The 22,118-nt window shown below is 44.5% G+C and overlaps 2 protein-coding genes across 5 annotated transcripts; one reads left to right on the plus strand and one right to left on the minus strand.

The window, feature by feature from the left end:
* The first annotated feature begins 7,635 nt into the window (after positions 1-7,635).
* On the plus strand, positions 7,636-10,781 carry LOC144726358 (toll-like receptor 4). Its single transcript, XM_078604990.1, is given in 2 exon segments — positions 7,636-10,647; positions 10,650-10,781. Coding segments are annotated over 2 exon segments (2,901 nt in total). The 5' UTR covers positions 7,636-7,775; the 3' UTR covers positions 10,679-10,781.
* A 1,541-nt stretch (positions 10,782-12,322) lies between these two features.
* LOC144726359 (acetylserotonin O-methyltransferase-like) lies at positions 12,323-20,735 on the minus strand. Of its 4 annotated transcripts, none has more exons than XM_078604993.1 (9): positions 20,666-20,735; positions 20,033-20,141; positions 17,340-17,571; positions 16,169-16,298; positions 15,393-15,461; positions 14,982-15,100; positions 14,036-14,170; positions 13,501-13,623; positions 12,323-12,841 (listed from the first exon to the last, which is right to left on the minus strand). In XM_078604993.1, the coding sequence occupies exons 2-9, from the start codon at positions 20,129-20,131 to the stop codon at positions 12,630-12,632; spliced, it is 1,119 nt and encodes a 372-aa protein (XP_078461119.1). In that variant the 5' UTR covers positions 20,132-20,141; positions 20,666-20,735; the 3' UTR covers positions 12,323-12,629. The 4 variants fall into 4 exon arrangements, with proteins under 4 accessions (XP_078461119.1, XP_078461118.1, XP_078461117.1 ...); XM_078604992.1 differs by having other exon boundaries at positions 20,438-20,718; XM_078604991.1 differs by lacking the exon at positions 20,666-20,735 and adding an exon at positions 20,285-20,411.
* Between the last annotated feature and the right edge of the window lie 1,383 nt (positions 20,736-22,118).

Consider the following 22,118-nt stretch of genomic DNA (forward strand, 5'->3'; position numbering starts at 1 on the left):
GCAGCTCTGGGGGAGGGCCCGGAGCCTGAATAGCCGCTCTGGGGGAGGGCCCGGAGCCTGAATAGCCGCTCTGGGTGGGGCCCGGAGCCTGAATAGCAACTCTGGAGGAGGGCCCGGAGCCTGAATAGTCGCTCAGGGGGAGGGCCCGGAGCCTGAATAGCAACTCTGGAGGAGGGCCCGGAGCCTGAATAGTCGCTCAGGGGGAGGGCCCGGAGCCTGAATAGCAACTCTGGAGGAGGGCCCGGAGCCTGAATAGTCGCTCAGGGGGAGGGCCCGGAGCCTGAATAGCAACTCTGGAGGAGGGCCCGGAGCCTGAATAGTCGCTCAGGGGGAGGGCCCGGAGCCTGAATAGCGCAGAGCGGCTCGATCCGAGTCAGCGTGCGCACTTAAAGCGAGCGACACGGACTCTTCGTCAACAAGCCACTCAACTCACCGTGTGTGTGTTTATATTGATGTGTGTGTCCTTACAAAAAAGGAAAACTACCAGTGAAATAATCGGCGACGGTTTCGTGCAATGGGCCTGCAATGGCAACGCAACATCAATGTATGTGGCCATGTCGGTATTTCAGAATAAGTATTTATACTGGAGAAATCCGAAGAGCTATTAAGATCTTTTTCACAGATGTCCAGTAGGGGCGGGTAAGAACGTTACAACAACAAACATTAATAAAAGTAATAATAGAAATAAAATATTTTATTTATATTATTACTTTTATTAATTGTAGTTATATTTTTTACCTACGTGACTTTACCTCAAAAAACCTTGCAGTCACGAAAGCTTCAAATCTAAAACCATCCCCATCCTACCAGGCAAAGCCCACCGAGGTATTAACTGATTTGATCAGAATTGACCTGGCCACAAATGATAGCTCAACAAAGTCGACCATCATTTGGACATTTAAAGCACCAAAATAATCTCAATGTTTACATCTAAATCACTAACCAACGCCGCAGTATCATCCAATAATCGTTGACAAGATGTTAACACATCCTCGCCTGGTATACATGATGGAGGTTCATCTTCTTGGTTCTTTCGGTAAAGTCACGTAGAATGGAAATAATAAAATAATAAAAATAAACCATTATAAAATAATAAAAATAAAACATAATAAAATAATTCTCACGACGTTTCGGCCACAACGCAAGCAGCCGTCCTCAGGTGGAGAGCAGGTCTGTCGAGGAGACAGAGTCTGAATGACACACTCCAGGCTTGGAGCGACTATTTAAGCTATTTAAGCTGGGATGGAGGGGGGAAGGGCGCCTTGACAAATAGTCGCTCCAAGCCTGGAGTGTGTCATTCAGACTCTGTCTCCTCGACAGCCCTGCTCTCCACCTGACGACGGCTGCTTGCGTTGTGGCCGAAACGTCGTGAGAATTATAATGTTTTATTTTATTATTTTATTATTTCCATTCTACGTGACTTTACCGAAAGAACCAAGAAGATGAATCCCTGCAGTCACGAAAGCTTTAAATCGAAAAATGATGGAGGTTGTGGGTTCGATCCCGACCCTGACGCCAGCTGTATGTTTGAAGTTTGCGGTGTGTCTCTCTCTAAGTAGTCGCGTGGATTTTTCTCCGGGTCCTCAGGGTTTCCCCTCCACATCCAGAATCATCATCACGCGTTTAGAGTATTTGGATGGTGCTATAAAGTTACATATGATAAGCCACTTCGTGGAGCCTATCAATTGTGGACTGGTCAAATAAACAAAATTGTTACAAAATAATGTATGCGTTTACAATGTAGGTTGCGACACAGTTCGTCAGTGTTTAGTGTGGATTTTACTGGTAGGAATGAAGTGAACCAGCCTACAATAGATTATATCGTCCGTCCGTCCGATGTCCGATTAGGTGTAGCAACATCGCCCCCTACTGCAAACACTTGGCAGGACCCTACAAAAACATTTACACTCAGTGGGGCTTTCCTGGCTAAACAAGTGTAATAATACATTATGTTTATATTCTTTGGTTATTCGTTCCTACCAGCCCACCCCGCAGGGACCTGTTTATTTATTTGTTACACTAAAGGTCCCGTTTAGCCAGTTTCCCAGCTATTTTCCACGGGAGATCCGTGGCGCATGATCACAGCAGTAACAATTGTAATCCTGTACCGTATTTTGAGCCGTTCGATTATTTTATATCCATACAATAATTTGTTTCGTGTGATACTGTACAGTGCAGAGTATAAGATTGACGCCTGCGACGACCAGGCTACCTTGAATGCACCCAATCTGGTCAGATCTTGAAAGCTAATCGGGGATTTCTCGGCCTGGATAGTGTTTCGGGATGGGTTTGTGGGCCGTGGATGATGACACAGACTTAAATTTCGATTTAAAGCTTTCGTTACTGCAGGGATTAATATTATTGGTTCTTTCGGTAAAGTTACGTAGAAGAGAAATAATTAAATAATAATAAAATTACTTAATTAAATAATAATAAACTATGTACTGTATTTCCCTTCTCCGTGACTTTACCGAAAGAACCAAGAATATGACACACAGACTGTTTATAAGCTGCGGTGGGCAGCAGAGGGCGGTGCGGCAATTTTAAAGTTCTATTGTTTGGCTGCACTTCTACTATTGTCCACATTGACAGAGGCGTCTCTTGTCCTCAACAATAAAATAGCTCAGAATGACACCACCAACACAGGTTAGCAAGGGCCAAGTGGGAGGAGGGGGGGAGAAACAATTGCAGGCAAAACCAGGACAGTTCAACACGTAGGCTTTCGCGACCAATATTATCCATGATAGAGGTTTTTTGGGTTAGATCGTGTCAATATAAATGTGTCGTACTCAAATTGTAAATGTTGTGGGTTTACTGTCCAACACAGCGGTTGTGCTGTACAATTAACGAATTGGCATGTTTTGTTTACGTGACAACCCTTACGAATTGGATGTGTCGGGTGGTGGCGGGTTTAACGACACATTTATAAATTTACACGATCTAACCCCACAAACCTCTTATGAAAACCATGACAGTTAATATCAAAGCAATCTAGGTAAGCAGGTACTGTGGTTGATTTTATGTTTGAACGCATGTTGAACTTATTTTGCACCGTACGTAGCCAACAATGTGAATCGGAGGTGTGGGTGGAAAACAAACAACATTTTAAACCAACTTCAAATGCCCGGGGTGGGGTGGGGGAAGAAATTAAATCATTGTCACCACTTTAAATAACGGATTAACGAGCGTAGTATCGGACAGCGCAGTTGAAGTGGGAGGAAATTTTCTAGTGGATTATATAACTCGAGAAAAACACGTTGGGGACCACTGGTCTAGATTAGTTTTACTTATGTTTTTAAATATTCTATTGTAAACCTAATTGCGTGTAACCCAGGTGATCGTTTCGAAAGAGACAATGCATCATGTGTCTCCAGGAACTTATAGTTAATATCATGCTTAAATAATTCAAAGTGGTACAGACACAAATACAAATAAGATCACACAAAAAATGCATTGTTGAATTGTGACCCCCGAGTTGTGATGGGAAAGTCAGGATATACTGTAAATTCCACTGTGGAATGTACAATAAAAAAGAAAGAACTGAATAAAATTACTACCCTGTTGGTGGTCATCTGTTCGATGCCTTGCCATGGCTAACATGACTTGTGAGTAAAATCCGAACTGTTCCTGGACCCCCTCCATCCTCACCACTTTACCATTCCACGCTGACTGCCACGGTAACGTGTGGTCAAACAACCACCATTGACCGTCATGTTGGGTTGACAGGTTCTAAAAACTATACCCATCACAGGTCGTTGCCTATAAATCATTTTAGCTGGGAAAGTCATGGGGGGGGTTTTTTCAAAAACTGTTTTTTTCGCTGAAAGGAGAAGTTCAAAGCCATTGCAGAATTGCAGCAATACATAGTCTGCAGCAAAAGTGCACGTTACACTGCACAGTAACATTGTGGGCAATAGCAGATGTTGTATGTGCTTTTGTGCAAGACAGAAATCAATTTAATAAACAGGCGGACAAAAGATAATATTTTACTCCTTCCTCGTTCACAAAAAATATTACTAAGAATGCACATTTGTGGGGGGTGGAGCAATTGCGCAGTGGTTCGTGCTCTAAGCAAGTAATCTGGAGACAATATCATGATTACAACCCCAGCGGCGAGTGCTATCCGAAGAAGAAAAATTATCCCGTAAAAACAAAGTTTTTCACTATAAATCCTTTATATGCGTGGCGGCTAGAGTCATCTCGTCCTCTGGCTTGAGATGGCTGCCACCTATGGGTAAGATGATTGCCTGCCACCATTAAGCAATTGGTAATTAAATATAAAAAAAAATTCCTAAAAAGTGTAAAGTTATGGGAAAAAAATTCACGAAAATAAATTGTCACGCACAACGAGTCTGTGTGCAAAATGTCAGCTCGATTGGATCACGGGAAGTGGGTTAAAAGACGATCGAAAGATTTGCACGGTCGTAAGCGCGCAAGCAAGCAAGCAAGTGAACTTAATATAAAGGATTTAAAAATGTTCAACCATTGCACATTGCCTACTGACAAAGAAAATGGGGGAAATGCACAGAGAAGCACGGAAAGATGCATCCTTCAAATGACACTATTCTACAGAAAGAAGAATGACAGGCAAAGGAGGAATCACCCACGATAGGACAATCACAATGGAGATGGAGTTATGAGATCAGCGCATGTACAACAACGAGATGGATTATAGCTTCGGGATGCTGTTTGCAGTGGCGATGACAAAAGGAAAGGCTTTATCCAGCAGTGGTTAGAACATTATAATCATGGCTCGAAAAAAATATCCAAGTGTTTTCAATTTCTGCACAGCAGTCTGAGTTGATTTGAAGCTTTCGTGACTGCCGGAATCCATACTCTTTGGTTCTTTCAGTAAAGTCTTTACCGAAAGAACCAAAGAGTAAGCAGTCTGAGTTTAAGTTTGCTAGTTTCTTCAGATTCCAAAGAACACAGGATGAGATGTTACTATCCTTTGTGCAAGCACTTCCAAGAGTTCATGAACAGTGAGCCTGGTGAAATTTCATGAACTCTGATATATCAGATATATTTGAATAACACTGGTCAACAAAAAAAACATTTTTTTTCTGGCCTGGACTTTTGCAGCTGTTTTAGACTAATTTCAGGGTGCTGATTCCAAATCTGATCTCAGATTTGCTCTATCACATCTCATTTTTTATGCTATCGGCATACCCCATTTTCATTGATTTTACCCGAAATTAACTCTGTCACTTATGATTGCAAGTTGTTGCGAGTCAGTGACTGCTTTAGTGTTAAAATATGGTGCTGTATTTTTAGAATAGTGTGTTTATAATATCATTTTATGTAGATATCCACATTTATTTAATATTTTTCTTCTGCAGTTTTGATTGAAAATGCAATATTTTATATCTCAAAAACTTGATGTGATAGACAACAACTGATGCCAGATTTGGAATCAGCACCCCAAAATTACCTTAAACCCGTCGGACAACCTTATGCCAGAAAAAGTGTGTTGACAAGTGATAATACTTGTACTCTACACCAGACCCCCAAATCACCACAGCATCACATTTAGGTCAAAGTCCATGCCTTTGTCAATAGTTATCTTTCAATTCTTGAACCCCTACCCACCCTTATCCACAGCAGGACACTCAAAGCAGATACAAAGTCCGATTCTCCAAAGTGGCCGGTAAAATAATACATTCGGACAATTGCAGCCATTACAAATGAGAGTTGCCAAATGAAAGTTCCATGTAAACGCAGAAAGTTTTGAAGCAACGCAGCGAAAGACGTGGCCAGTTTTTGGAGGCAGGCCACGTAATTGCCCCACCGATGATGATGCCACCCACACGCGATCACTGCCACCGCTGTCCACCGTGACCATCGCTAGGCACACTGAGAGGTCATGGGAAACAGTGAGGAGGGGATCGCGAGTGGTCATGCTTGTCCTCTGCGGATGCTTTCACTTCTGTTTTCAGCTGGAGCCGAGGCGTCATACGTCTCTCAAGAGCATTTCTCATCAGCAGAAGAACTCGACCGTGCGGCGCGAACAAGACTCTGTGTTGACAGTGAGTATTCGTGTTTCGAGACATCTTGAGAATGTGTTTCATGCTGAATGTCCACGTGTGCTTGGCTGTTTAAGTCATCAAGGCAGCCGACCACACGGCAGCTCCCACGACTCCTTAAGACTGATAATCGTTTCAGAAAATTAAACTACGGTACAGTGTCTCCATAAAACAGGTTTTTTTTTTGGGTTAGATCGCGTAAATATATAAATGTGTCGTTAAACCCGCCACCAGCCGGCACAGCTAATTAGTAAGGGTTGTCACGTCTACAGAACGTGACCAATTGGTTACTAGTACAGCACACCGATGAAATTTCGATTTAAAGCTTTCGTGACTGCAGGGATTCATCTTCTTGGTTCTTTCGGTAAAGTCAGGTAGAAGGGAAATAATAAAATAATAATAAAAACATTTATGTTTAATTTTTATTACTTTATTATTTCCTTTCTACATGACTTTACCGAGAGCACACCGATTGTGTGTTAGAAAGCAAAGCCACAACATTTACAATCTGAGTACGACGTTTCGCCAGTAATTACAACTTGCTTAATCAGGCGATAGCCAGATTTGTAAAGAAATCGTCCTGTCGCGTTCCTTAAATATAGGCGTAGATATAATAACAACACTTGTGTGTTCTTCTTGCGCGAAGTGTACACTATCTTTTTTTAATTTGGGAGCTAACATGTTTTTGTTTTGCATGACCATTTTTTTAATTAAAAAAAAAGTTCAGTTAACGTTTGATTTACTCATATATAAAAAAGGGCTTCGAAATGGTATGTAGGGGAAATTATGTATATTGTTGTCATTGTAAACATGTTCACATCCGGATTATGGCTTTCTAATCTGTTTGTTATTGACTGTTGAGAAATGTATGTGGGCTTGGGCAAGACGTAGTGCTATAATAATAATAACATAATATTACACCGAAATTGTTATCGCTTAATTCGCATTGAGTCTCAAAGCGCTTTACATAACAGCTTAAGTTGTAGAGAAAGTTTGTAAAATAATACAGGTGACTTTTAAGACACGGTTAAAAAGTGTAACAGACTCAGATTCCCTATTGGATCGAGGAAGGGAATTTCACAATCACGGAGCCTAGCTGCAAACAGCTCCGTCTCCTATAAAACAAGGTCTGGTCTTTGGAATCATAATTCTACCAGAATTAACAGATCTACATTTTCGCAGCAGAATATTAAACTTAAGCAGATCGGTGAGAATGGTGACACGAAAGGCGGCCAATGGGGAGAATGTATCCAGCGGGGCAATGGGATAAAGTGCAGAATTGAGATGGATTGTGGAATCGCTGCATCATGAGCGACTATGAAGCCATGGTGAAGGCCTTCATCCAGCTCACGATGGCTCACGATGATAAAGGATATATTTAAAATTTTAATTTGGACGGGCATAATACAATTTGTAAACAACTCTATCGCAGCGCTTACATGAAAATTGTAACGTTTTAATTGTAGATGATTTGATGTTGCAATCGTGTCTCATATTCATAAACACTGTCATACAATAATAAAAGCCCTACAATGAGCAATCACTGATACGTCCCTGTTTCCTCTTTTGAACCATGCACACAGGACTCTGCTTCTGGGAACACTATCTCCATAAGGAACCCACATCCTCGCAATTCTGACCGAGAACGAGATAACGAAAACAACCAGAGCACATCCCATAACTTCCACCTGGCGCTACACACTGCCGCCATCAACAACGGAGGGCTTTACTGCCGGCCACGCGTAGAGCACCATGGCAGCATCGTGTGCAAGGGCAACGCTCCAACAAGTGCCCAATGATAGCTGCAGACGCGTGCTCATTTGTATCAGCCTTTTGCTTCTTGCGCTGCCTGTGGGACACGGCTATGGATTAAAGAACTGTAAGCAGATGCCTATAACGACTGCCAACTGTGTGCATAGAAATATCCATGAACTGGAAGAAGCCATATCCGACCTCCATGGAGCTCCCGTGATACTAAACCTATCTAACAATGCCTTGACCGTGATTAGGAACAACAGCTTCATAAAACTGGGCAGCCTGATCCACCTGAGGATGGACATCAACCACATTTATGTCATTGAGGCGGGAGCATTCAACGGCCTTGGCCAACTTCAACATCTCAACCTGTCGTTTAATAACATCAGTAGGCTAATACCTGGTGCCTTCAATGGGTTAGTAGATCTCAAACAATTGATCATTGATAACAACAGGCTTGAGCCCACACTTGAAATGTTCAAGCCCTTGAAAAATGTAATTCAACTGAGTCTCACCAACAACGAATTGTCGAACTTCTCGCGGGTCGTGGAGGCCATATACGAGTTGCCATTGTTGCAATCGCTCAATCTGGAGAGCAACAGGCTCACAAAGATAATTGTCGGAAAGAATCTGAGACTTCAAGAGACCGTGGAATTGATGTTTCTTTCAAACAACTCTATTGACAGCATTTCCCTTGAGCACGACTTCTTAAATCACATTACTTCACTCGATTTGTTCAACAGCAGCCTCACGAATGTTTCAGAACTCGCGGGCCTCAACATGAGTAGCCTCTTGCAACTGAGACTTAGCATGAGAAACCTGAACATCTCTAAACTTCAAACGTTAAATAACATGTTTCCAAAAACACTCACATTCGCATATTTACCCTTGCGTAGTTTGCCAAATCTGCATTTAGTTTGTCGGCTGAACGTAACCAGGCAGGTAATGTCTCTCACTCTGACGAATAGCTACATCTCAAACGTGAGTGAATCTTTTTGCGACTGTCGTGAGATTGAAAGTTTGGACCTTTCATTCAACAGAATCAAGTCAGTAGAGAGGTACAACTTCCTGAGCCCCAACAACACGTTGCGTAATTTAACTTTGAACAGGAACCAAATTGAGGTGTTAGAGTCTTGTGTAAAAAAGGATAACTCCACATGTGTGATATGCACGCCTCTTCCTTACTTAGAAAACTTATTTATTAAGAACAACTATATCTTTCAATTGGAATCTTACGCCTTCGTTCATATGAAAAACCTTCGCAAGCTAGACTTAACCGGAAATGACATTTTAAGACTGAGCCAAAGACCCTTCGACGGTTTGCACAACCTCAGTTATCTGGTGCTGGAAAACAACGTCATCCGCAGCTTGAACGTCCAGTCGCCATTTTCCCCGCTCAAAAATCTAAAAAGCCTCATGCTACGAAACAATAGATTGAAAATTCTGAATCGAAGTGTATTTTCCAATTTAACAAACCTGGAGTTTTTGGACTTGGGTGGCAATGCTCTCTCGTATCTTCAAGGAGAGACATTTTCTGAACTTTCAAATTTGAAAAATCTTTACCTCGACAGGAATGCAATCCGCAGCCTGGACAACCGAGCTGTGTTTGCTGGGCTACATTCGTTGCGTGTCCTCGACCTGGTCAAGAACATGATTGTATATAACTCCCCAACCATTAAAAACCCACCCTTTGTTGAACTGACCAATCTAATTAACCTTAAACTGAGTGCCCAACAGCCATATGGTATGAAGAGCATTCCTAAAAACCTCTTCAAGGGGCTTTACGCTTTGGAAAAACTTCAACTGGGTGGCAACAAACTGTTGTTCCACGAAGGGCACCCTTTTGATGGCATGCATAACCTCAAATACCTTGATATTCACGATGTGTGCAGTGGCCTACAAATAATGAACAAGACAATGTTCTACAAACTTAAAAAATTATCCAGCTTAGACCTTGGCAACGATGGACTGGGTTCCATCAACAACCAGCAGTTTCAGAACCTGACACACTTGGAAACATTGTATCTCAATGATAATGCTATTCGTTATGTAACGGAGGAGTTAATTACACCCATGACAAACCTGAAATATTTAGACTTGAGAAATAATCCTGTAGATTGCACTTGCGACAATGCCTGGTTTAAAAACTGGTCATTCGCCAGCAATATACAGGTGACTGGCCTCTACACGTTGCAATGTGAAGTGGGACATGGATTCACGTTTTCCCGTTTCGTCGACTTTGACACATCCGTCTGTCATGAAAAGTTGGGAAAAATCATGTTCCTCTCGACGACCCCGACCATCTTGCTCACCATCCTCATCCCGCTGGTGTACGCAAAGGTGCGCTGGCACATTATCTACGGCTACTACATGTTCCGAGCCTGGTTCCGTGACTACCCCCGCAACGCCGCGGACAAACAGGTGTACACCTACGACGCGTTCATCTCGTACAACTCGATGAACGAGGACTGGGTCATGTCCGAGATGGTCCCCCAGTTGGAGAAAGAGGGCCCGCCCTTTTTCAAGCTCTGCGTCCATCACCGCGACTTCATGCTGGGCAAGTACATCGTTGACAACATCGTGGACGCGATCTACAACAGCCGCAAGACCATCTGCGTGGTGAGCGAGAGCTACCTGCTCAGCGAGTGGTGCTCCATGGAGATCCAGATGGCCTCTTACCGCCTCTTCAACGAGCACAAGGACGTTCTCATCATGGTTTTCCTCGAAACGATCCCCAGATACAAGCTGTCGGCCTACTACCGCATGCGCAGGATTGTCAACAACAAGACGTACATCGTGTGGCCCGACGATGACATCGGGCGGGAGCTGTTTTGGGCCAAGCTGCGTACGGCCCTCGGGAGGCCGACCCCGAGGGCCGTGAGCAGCACGAGCTTCCGTGAGCCAGCAGATCTACATTTTCGCAGTGGAATATAAAACTGAAGCAGATCGGTGAGAAAGGTGGACACGAAAGGCCGCCAATGGGGAGAATGCATCCAGGGGGGGCAATGGGCTAATGCGCGGAATTGAGATGGATTGTGGAATCAGAGGGGAGCCAAGGAGAAGGGAGGGCGAGATGGGTGGTGGTGGGTGGGGGTGGGGGTCAGGTTGCAGGTTGCTCAGCGCCTCAGAAAAAAAAGAGTCTAGATGTGCCTCAGAAACCTCCACACTCCCCACACTCAACCTGGCACTTTGTCCCGGGGTGGTGACATGGCCAAGTTGGTGGTAGCACCCATAAATCTATATATATAAAATCGCAAATCTGTCTGTCTGTGTGTCGCCGGACCATACGCACTTTCATTGGACGGCGGTTGCCCCTGGCAACGGGTAGCGACGCCTTCGCGGCGGGGTGGACGCCATTTTTAATTCCCGTTAAAAATAGGCGCACGCATTAACACGCGACTCTGAGGTAAATTCATCAAACTTTCACGTCCTCTTCACTCCCCCCCCCACCACAATGTGTGCAATTACTATTATAGGGTCGGTCGATTATAAAATTATAGCGATTAGACAGTATTATTGTAGCGCGGGGGAGGGGGGGAACGGCACCCGTACCCAGCGTCAGCCGGGTGGGAAAATCAGGCGAGGCCGGAGGCTCTGCACGGTACTAGGCCTCGACACCCACCACGCGACTCTGAGGTAAATTCATCAAAGTTTCACGTCCTCTACAGAGTGGTGAGGGAGGGAGAGTGGTGAGGGAGGGAGAGTGGTGAGGGAGGGAGAGTGGTGAGGGAGGGAGAGTGGTGAGGGAGGGAGAGTGGTGAGGGAGGAAGAGTGGTGAGGGAGGGAGAGTGGTGAGGGAGGGACTCAGCCTCAAAACGAGTAACTGGTGTGGCGTATTAACATCGCCACTGGGGAGACAAAGGCGGCCGGGCGTGGTGGATACAAGTCCCGGGCGAAGCCGGGTAGTACAGCTAGTACAAGTATAAATGTGTGTTGTTAAACCCGCCGCCACCACCCGACACAGCCAATTCGAAAAAGGCTCGTCACGTAAACAGAACGTGACCAATTCGTTCCTAGTACAGCACACCGGTTGTGTGTTGGGAGAGTAAATCTACAACATTTACAATCTGAGTGTACGACGTTTCACCAGTAATTACCACCAGTGGTCACCGTACGTCGATGGGGATTACTTGTGAGCAGACAAAAAAATTGCGAAATTAAATCACGACGTTTCGGAAGCAACACACGCCTCCGCCATCAGGTGTAACTGCTCCAGTAAAATTACTGTAGCGTGTGAAGAGAGCTGTTCAAGACACGTGTTTTTTTATAGGGTGCTGGGCAGGGAGGAGCCAATGAGTCGGGGGGGGGGGGAGATAACACGTGTCTTGAACAGCTTTCTTCACACGCTACAGTAATTTTACTGGAGCAGTTACACCTGATGACGGAGGCTTGTGTTGCTTCCGAAACGTCGTGATTTAATTTAGTTATTTTCATTTATCATTATTATTTTATTATTATTATTATTATATTTTTTTACTTACGTGACTTTTCCGAAAAAAACCGAAGAGTATGAGCACATCCAGTTTTATATTAAGAAGCCACGATTTTTATTTTTTGTTAGTTTTATTACCCAAGCACCCAGTTCCACCAGAGATCAGAGTGACACCAAGCATACATGCATCATTGTAATTGTGTTATAGGCCAGTGCTGAGAGACAAACTTTGGCGCGATGTTAAATCGGAAGGCGATTATATTTGCATGCGTGAAAGTCATTTCGAATAAAAACGTGCGTAAAAGAAATAATTTGCCAGTTTAAAAAAAAATAAAAATTTTTAACTGATCCCAAAAAAAATCTCCCATTAACCAAATCGGGTTTTTTTCTTTCTGGCGACGGTTTTTACTCGGCGCGCGTCATTTTCGCGCGAGAATGGCATTGAACGTCTTGCCCGTGTGGGCCACGCGGACATCACGAAACCCAGCCTTGGTGAGCAGCTCCGTGTATTCCGTGGCCGTGCGCTCCTTCCCCACGGTGTGCATCAGCATGATGACAGAGTGAATCTGCGCGGTTATTGGCCCGGTCCGGTCTTCCCTCAGCAGAGTCTCGATGATCAGAACCCCTCCGCCTGCAGCAACGTGAAACCGCAGTCGTAGATCGGCGAAAAAGAGAGGTAACAAAGACACATTGCCAAGATTAACTGCACAGAATTAAGACTGCCATGGGAATTGCTGAAAACAAGTGGATAATTTACCTACGTTTGCCATGAGTTTTTTCCCCATATTCATTTCATTCGGATAAACGGAATCTGATTATGGGGAACCCAGTCTCACCACGCCAAGTATATTGAGGTACTGTACCGTCTCGCATTGGCCGATTCAGTCCACTGCCACACACAAAGTGCCGAAATGACGTGAAAATGGCACGAATGATTTGGCCAGAAACAAGTTCCATTTTGAGTTGTGCGCCTTTTGGCGTCATCTGGTCCAACCCATGTGAGACTAGGCTCTAAGAAAAGCTGTCTCGGGTGTGGACCAATCAACTTCAAGGACAGTGCATACATTATCAGAGTTATGTTTTTTGTTTGCATTATGACTGCAGGTATTGTGGTCTATGCAAACATGACTCCTCGTAAAAAAAGGTGTCAGTTTTGTTACCAGATAAAAGGGTAAAAAAACAATTATTAAGTTCCATTTTTATGCAAAGAGGGGAACAACGCTGTGCAAATACCCCCCCCATCCCCGCGGACACTTTCTTGCTACAAGATAAAAGCAATAATCGAGTGACCTGGCCGACAGCTGGAGTGGATGTTGCGGAGCAGCGTGAGGCACTGCTCTTCCTTCCAGTCGTGTACGACCTGCGCCAGGATGTACAGGTCGCCCTCAGGCATCTTGTCCTTGAAGAAGTCACCTACGCGAAGCGTTACACACGAGCGCAGATTTTAGAGGGATAGGGGTAGCCTGATGACGATGGAAACGTCGCGATTTGTTTGATTTTATTTCTGCCTACGTGACTTTTCCGAAAGAACCAAAGAGTATGGATTCCTGCAGTCACGAAAGCTTCGAATCAAGATAGGGAGAGAAGGTTTATCAATAAAGTGACCGCTTTCTATTACACTGGTCAACCATTCTTTAAGACTCGCTGGGTAGGCGAGGCCATCTTCGACTTACGACATTGTCGACTTACGATGGGGTCGTCGTAACGCATCTCCGTCGTAAGTCGGGGACTACCTGTACACTCAACGCAATGTTCCTAAATGTGGCGAGAAAAACCGGAGGAAAAAATCCACACGACGATGGGAAGCCGCAGCCAGTGTTGTCACCTGCGTGCAGCTTCACGCTGCCGGAGGTGAGGAAGTGCTTCTGTGCGACTTCCAAAACATCTGGGAGGTCGAACAAGGTGACCCGGGCGTCGGGGTACATTCTGGCAAACTGCTGAGTCAAAACACCCGTGCCTCCTGCACTCATGAAAGCAAACACACGATCTTATCAGCGCCTTCCTGCTGCTGCAATTGACAACAGCCAGCTTTACTCTCACTCTTGTTTTTTTTGCGACAGAGACAAGACAAAGGCCTCCCGTGTAGCCTTAACAGACTGCAGGGGCAAGTGCTGTTAGCGAGCACCTACGAAAGCCGGCACGGCACACGAGGGGGTGGGTGGCCAGCACCACGCCCGGACGCCTTTGTCTCCCCAGTGCCGATGTGTACACACCTCACCAGGTACTCATTTTAGGCTGAGTCGACCTAGGGGGAGGCCCAGAACTGGTTCAGATCATCGTCACTGGTGTTGGCCGTGAGCGGGAATCGAACCCGGGTCGCCGGGTTCGTAGCGCCGTGCGCTAACCACTAAACTACGACAATCTACGAGAGAGATACAGACTCGCACTGACATTGGAAGATATTTTTTTGTTGAAAGTAATTTAAAATTTTCACAGCAATCGTCGCAGTATCCTTGATTTAAACAAGGAGTTCAACTAAAGATCAAAGATACGTAAGATACACTGTCTCAGTTGCAAGGCTGATCTGCATTACATCAAGTTGTTTACAAGACAACAGGATATTTAAAAAAAATGTCAATGTAACACATCTAAACGCTATTTAACGAGCGATGTCGGGAATTAACTCTTGTACGGTATTTGTTATTTGCGCCACTGTCAAATATACTTCGGCCAAAGAGCTGGAGTCCGGTCCAGAGTTGTGCACGACCAAGTGTGTAAAGATATTCAGTGCTTATCTGGTGGCATGCATTGCTGGCTTGTCCTCAACTCACCTCCAACGTCACAGACATCCTTGAAGGAGGAGAGATCGAAGGCATTGAGGATATAGGGGCCGTCGTTTGACCAGACGGAATAAAAAAAACGCATGAACTTCATCCTCTCCTCCTCTGTCCTGCACACAAGCAACGATGCAGCAGTTTGACACATTCAAGTTGCTGGATAGCATTATATCCCCGATGGCCGATGGCCAAGAAATAATGGAGTGGGCAGCCGAGGGCAGAACGGGTCCAGTATCACGCCTGCCGAAGAGATGGAGCGTTTCAATTTACCCGTGCGATTATTACATCACAAGATAGTGATATATGCTGGCGGATTTGGGGAGGCCTTCGTCAGGTAGATGAATCATGATTGATGATGACTATCCAAAGACCTTGTGAAATGTAAAAAACAATGATGAAGCTTACCGGTACAGGGCCTCAAATATGTCCTCAGATTGTACTCCAAAAGCTTTTTTATGCTGGTGTTTACCTTCTCTGCAAGACAATTGGGCAAAATGAAAACAATTAGATGTACCTGCTCGTTTAAACCTGATAAATCCTGATAAAAAATACTCTTTCTGGCAATAATACAGGGGTTAAGATGTCAAAACACCAAATACTGTATACACCAATTTACAAGGCGTCAAGTCTGCATTTAACTACACACATGATGATTTTGCTTATAATGTGTGCACAGCCCTTGAAACTGCTTGGCCTACACCAGAGATAGCCTCTTTCGTGGCTTTGTCTCACCAGTGCTAGACCAAAGGCTGCCAAAAGTGCTTTGGCCTGCAGTGTTGGTGAGCCGAAACGGTCTCATCCACATTGAATAGTTGTTTTCACGCATTGCGATGACTCTGAGGACAGACGCTAAGGGAGCCATGGTGGCAAGATATTAACTACCTCGCCTGGTATACAGGAGGTCCTAGGTTCAATTCCGACCCTGACACCTGCATATTTGGAGTTTGCATGTTCTGCCCATGGTCGCGTGCATTTTTGCCCGGGTCCTCGGGTTTTTCCCTCCGCATCATTATGAATCAACACGCGTTTCGAGTATTTGGCTGCTGTGAATTTCCACGTGATTTAGCCACTTGATTGAGCTATCATTTGCAGCCAGGACGCTTTTTAAAAAGCTCAGTGAGCCTTACACCTGGGACAAATATATAAGTATATAAAAGTAGAAGAGGTTTTGTCGCGGTCACCTCACAGCCGATGGGAGAGTATGAAACAAGGGGTAGAGAGTGTGCGAGTTGAAGATCATGACGTCGTGCATGGACTTGGGGCTGGAGCGAGTCAAGTAGGTGCTCGCTTGCTTCGTGTTGCTGTAAATCACTGTGGGAAATAAACAGCGGTGGGGCTCACCATTGCAGATTTTTTATTTTTTAAAGCAGCTTTAATCAAACACACAGAACCGTTCTACTCTATGCTACCATTACGCAGGAAAGGACTCGCCGTTACAATGAACTGTTAATATTTTCACAACTTACACCAATCACATGTACAGCCTGTTTGACAAATCACTGCTGGATGAGGGGTCTCCCATGCCATGCAGGCAGTGAGGGTTTTGACCATACAATGGTCAGTTTGAGTTAGCGAAGGTGGGAGTGAACTACAGAATAATGGATTATTGGTGGTCACCTATCCATGCATTATCCAGGCTCAAACCCGCTTAGCTGCCAAGATCTGATGAGATTGAGTGCATCCTGGGTGATTGGCCATAGGCATCACGTGTATCTGGGTGAATTATTATCATCATAATTTATTATTTATACCACGTGTTCCATGTAGTATATCTCGAAGTGTCAAAACAAATGGGTGTTTGAGATAACTGCTCCGTAAGGAATCAATTAGCAGACCAAACAGGGAATTCAAGTATGGACCGCATGCACAGACAAATGAGAATAAACAAAACTGAAAGGCAAAACCGTACTGGAAATTACTATTTTTGTCCACTTCATTTTAGTTATTCATATGCCAACTGAAATAAATTATCTGATTTATTTAAATGTTAACTACCTCGCCTGGTATGCAGGGGGTCGGAGGTTCGATCCCGACCCTGACGCCTGCTGTATATTCGGAGTTAGCATGTTCTCCCCGTGGTCGCGTGGATTTTTCTCCAGGTCCTCCGGTTTTTTCCCACCGTGTTTATAAACATGCGTTTAAGAGTACAGTATTTGGCTGATAAACGTTTCCACACGATAAGCCACTTCGTTGAGCTATCAGTTGTGACCAATTCGCTTCTGAAAAAGAGCTATATAGTTCAGTGGGCCTTACCTGGTAAAACTATTTTTTTAAATAGTTTACTTTAGAAATGACTGACGGCTGTGTGTGTACGTATGTGACACAGCCCTATTTTGCACCAGTGGTGTATACCTGTTCCCTCGTGAGTGCTCACTCTCAGCAGGTCCAGCCCAACGCAGGCATCCACCAGTCGCTCCAGACCGTCCTTGCTCACCGCTTCTCCTTTTCCTGCACCCTCCTGCTCCTGCTGCTGTTCTCCTGCTCGCCCCATCTCTGCCATCAACGCTGCTACCGTCATGCCGGCACGGTCCGGGGTGTCCTCAAGGAGATCGAACACCCCCAGCTCACAGGCTGTAAACAGGATCTTTGGTGCAGGAATCACAGACACATAGCGCGATTCAAACAATTTGTGCGTGTGTTTGTGAGTTTTTTCCAAAGCGTGATCCAGATTACTTAGGAATACTTGTGCCACGCTCCTCATGTTTCAGTGCGTCTTGAGGCTCCGCGCCCTATGGCCGCTGTCTCTGTGAAACACAACGTGAACGCGGCACTGGCCAGCAAACGGTTATGGGTGGATGTTGTTAAGTGGCTTCCATCATTGATGTGCGAGCAATTGATCAAATTTGCACCGTCACACCGACACACGATGGCCAGCCGACTCTTCTTCAAACAACGGCACGGGATCTTAGAGTCGGGATCTTAGAGTAGGGATTTTAGAGTAGGGATCTTAGAGTAGGGATCTTAGAGTAGGGATCTTAGAGTAGGGATCTTAGAGTAGGGATCTTAGAGTAGGGATCTTAGAGTAGGGATCTTAGACGTTCAACTGCGAAGCAGGCGGCGCGTGTAATTTTCACATTGTTGAGACACCCACAGCGTTAACCAGGGCGGCCCCTGGGCTACAACAGCGAACCTTTGCAACAAACTGAACACGCGTGCTCCACCGAAACGTCTCTGCCCCATGTTATCACGACTAAAAGTCTGGTTAAACCCCCCACGCAATATGGGAATGCCTTCATTCAGCAGTGTGGAGCGGCATAGGAATGAACATTGTATCATGAACCTATCACGATCTGCTGATGGTGCCGTGGCAGAGTGCCTGTCTTGTTATGTACTGCATGTTGAACTTATTTCGCACCGTCCGTAGCTAATCGGAGGTCTTGCAATGGAAAAGTTTGAGTTAAAAAAAACATCTCATTTTGGAGGTGAGGTCGGATCAGTGTTTCATTCCGCCTGCACTCCAGGTATAAATGTGCAATGTACACCGCTGTAGATGCCCCCCCCCACTCCCCCAGTATCGTCCACAACAACAACAATAATGAACTGAAAAGACGGATTCGTACAACATGCCATTCGAAGCATGCATGATGCGCATCATGAACTTGATACTAAATATCGACGATTCGGTGCACGATTACACCCTAGTTTTAGATACCGTTACTTTGCGGTACAGAATCGTCGACCGCATTGGCAGCGGTGCATGAACAGGCGTCACAAACACGCAAAACGTTCTTCACTTTAGTGTGACGACGTCACGTGTGTCCCTCTATTGAAGACCGAAACAGGAGGAGGATTTCTCCACAACTCTGGCTGCCGCCTGATGATGCTGGTTGCAATTACTGGCGAAACGTCGTACTCGAATTGAAAATGTTGTGTATTTACTCTCCAGCACACAACCGGTTAGTGCTGCACTCGTGTTTAAAGAAGCGAGTAACCAGTCTCCGACTCATCTGCATTAGTAACGAATTGCCACGTTCTGTTTACGTGACACCACACCTTACTACTCATTGGCTGTGTCGGGTGGTGGGTTTAACGGCACTTTTATATTTACGCGATCTAACACAAAATAAGTAATATTAAAAAAACTTTTTTTAAACACGCTTTTATGAGTTGTACTAGTAATGGCAGAACTCCAGGACTCCAAGAAGTGGCCCTGAAGCTTGCCATAACGTAAGGGACCGTGGCCAATTACAGCCAACGTCAGTTTACCGTGAACAATTAGACCCAAGCGGAAACATAACATATAAAAAAGAATGTTTTAAAAATATAAATTTTTTTTATGATAGAAGATAGTATTGTCATCAGTATGACATAAGTATACCAAGTTTTTTTTTACATATTTATTTAAAATTTTAATGATATAATATAGTATTGTCATCAGTATGACAGCTATACGAAGTTTGCAGTCGATACATTGGGAATACGGTTGAAATTGAGTTACAAGATTTTTGGATACAACACATACAGTAAGTTAAATAAAAGCGTGTAAAAGTTTAAAAATATGTTTTTGATTTTTTATGATAGAATATAGTGTTGTCATCAGTATGTCGATAGCACATTGGGAAGTGTGTAAAAATTTAGTTACACGATTTCTTTTTTGAGGATACAACAGACGAAGTGAGATAAATAATAAAAGCGTGCAAAAACACCTTTATTATTGACATTCGTCACTAACACACGGCCTTTAAAAAAATAAGGGGGGGGGCACACACATAATAGGCGACGTTTCGGGCAATCGCCCTTCTTGTGCTGTATGCAAAATAGCTATTTGTATGCATACTCTTAGGTTCTTTCGGTAAAGTTACGTAGGTAAAAAAAGAATAATAATAATAAAATAACATAATAATAAATGAAACTATATTATTTTATAAAAATAAATGAAAAAATATTATTTTATTATTTTATCTACGTGACTTTACCGAAAGAGCCTAAGAGTATGAATCCTTGCAGTCACGAAAGCTTCAAATCTAGAATTTATGCATTTCATTGCAATGTTGTTGACGACTGTGCCGAGTTTCAGACAAGAGGACCGCAAGACGAAGACTCACCTTCGATTTGCGATATCCATTGGCTAATTCCTGAATATAGGTCGGGTAGTCGTCTTCCGCGGAAGCCTGCGGATTTTCGGTCGTCTGCTGGAGAGCCATCTGCTTTCACCTTCGGATGTGGAAAGGGGTAAAAAATTTTTTTACTAAGCTCGAAAAAAGGTTTCTCGATTATTAATATTTTTTTTAAAGCCGTGAGCGAAAACATACAAACGCAGAACCAGCGGAAGAAACGAGTTACGTTCGACCATGTACCGGTGAATAATCGTCGATTTAACACTGCGCGGCTGACAGCTGGCCAACAACACGCGTCTCCTGCACCAAGCGCTCAAGATGCAAACGCCACTGACTCGACTGACCGGTTGACGAAAGGATAATAAGTAGCTAATTCGGCTGTGACGGTCCCACCTGATGACGGAGACTTGTGTTGCCTCCGAAACGTCGTGATTTTTGTTTTATTTTATTTTCATTAATTTTGATGTTTTACCTACGTGACTTTACCGAAAAAACCTAAGAATATGATTCCTTGCAGTCACGTAAGCTTCAAATCTAGAAGTATTTAAACCCTGGGGCTCTCTGCGTTCAAAGTATGGAGTAAGCCTCAAGTGAAACGCACACACACACACAAAAGCCTACCACGAAACGTGCAGTTTACAGCCTGTTTACAGCACTGGATGTGTGTGTGTGTGGCGGTGAAATATATTTCACAATCGCGGGGTGGGGGTCGTTGGCGCAATTGACATGGTAACAAAGGGGCCCTGGTGAAGCAGACATCGCTAAAGGTCGATTTAAAGCTTTCGTGACTGCAGGGATTCATCTTCTTGGTTCTTTCGGTAAAGTCACGTAGAAGGGGAATAATAAAATAATAAAAAATAAAACATAATAATATAATACAATTCTCACGACGTTTCGGCCACAACGCAAGCAGCCGCGTTGTGGCCGAAACGTCGTGAGAATTGTATTTTATTATGTTAAATGTTTATTATTTTATTATTTCCCTTCTACGTGACTTTACCGAAAGAACCAAGAAGATGAATCCCTGCAGTCACGAAAGCTTTAAATCGAAATTTGGATGTTATTCGTTAATTTTGCAATGAAAACAAATCTCGAAAAATGCATCTCCGGTGTTCATTTCTCTCACCTTATGAAAAAAAACGATTGACATGACTACCTGTTCTGTATGCACGGCCCTGCTATTGTCCACCGTCCAATGTTGTTCCTGGCTCTTCGTGTGTGTATGTTGGAGGGGAGCGGTGGTGTAGCGGTTAGCGTGCTGTGCTACGAACACAGTGACCCGAGTTCGATTACCGCTCACGGCCAACAACACCAGCGAACCCGGCTTCGGGCATCCCCTAGGTCGACTCAGCCTTAAATGAGTACCTGGTGCGGTGTGTAAACATCGCCACTGGGGAGACAAAGGCTGTGCCGAACTTCATAAGTGCTGCTCGCTAACAGCACTTGCCCCAACAGTCTGTTACAGGCTACACGGGGGAGCTTTGTCTTTGTTTTGAAGGAGGGCGAGGAGAGAGCAAATTGAGTTCCACTGGAATCTTGCAATGCTGCATTTCACTGACCGCACCCCACTCTAAGTTGCCGCTGGAAAAATTGTGTTTTTTCCACCCATGACTCTGATCCCCGATGCCGACCCAGTTGCACCACTCCCCCCACGTGCCGAAAAATGTGCTCGGAGCAATGCTGAGTCTTGATCTCGAGGCGACTTTGGGGTCGTCCATAAATGACGTCACGCACAAGGGGGGGGGGTCAGACATTTGTGACGATGTGTGACGAGGGGGCGGGGGGGTTAGAAATGTGACGTCACATCAAAATGCGCAACTTTAAATAAATATAGACAACACGTTCTACTTAATTAAATAGACTATTTAATACATCTTTACTCCTACAACATCAGAGTGCAGCGCCATATTAAATACGCACTACAATGAGAATAGTTTAAAGCGATTTGAAGCATGTTTTATCTTTTGGGGGGGGGGGGCAGAGCTTTGTGGCGTCATATTTGAGGGGGGGGTCTGACTTTTTGTGACGTCGTGTGACGAACGGGGGGGGGTCAAAAATCGTCCAAAATCGCGTG

The sequence above is a fragment of the Lampetra planeri genome, chromosome 23 (genome assembly GCF_965212315.1).
Source record: "Lampetra planeri chromosome 23, kcLamPlan1.2.h2, whole genome shotgun sequence".
NCBI lineage: Eukaryota > Metazoa > Chordata > Hyperoartia > Petromyzontiformes > Petromyzontidae > Lampetra > Lampetra planeri.

Bases quoted from the DNA above. Each gene is read 5' to 3' on its own strand.
- LOC144726359 (XM_078604993.1), bottom strand. From the start codon at position 20,131: ATGGCTCTCCAGCAGACGACCGAAAATCCGCAGGCTTCCGCGGAAGAC. The intron at 15,462-16,168 runs GTGACCGCGACA...ATTGTCTTGCAG, and splicing joins ACTCTCCCATCGGCTGTGAG to AGAAGGTAAACACCAGCATA. The intron at 14,171-14,981 runs GTGAGTTGAGGA...TCATGAGTGCAG, and splicing joins GGATGTCTGTGACGTTGGAG to GAGGCACGGGTGTTTTGACT.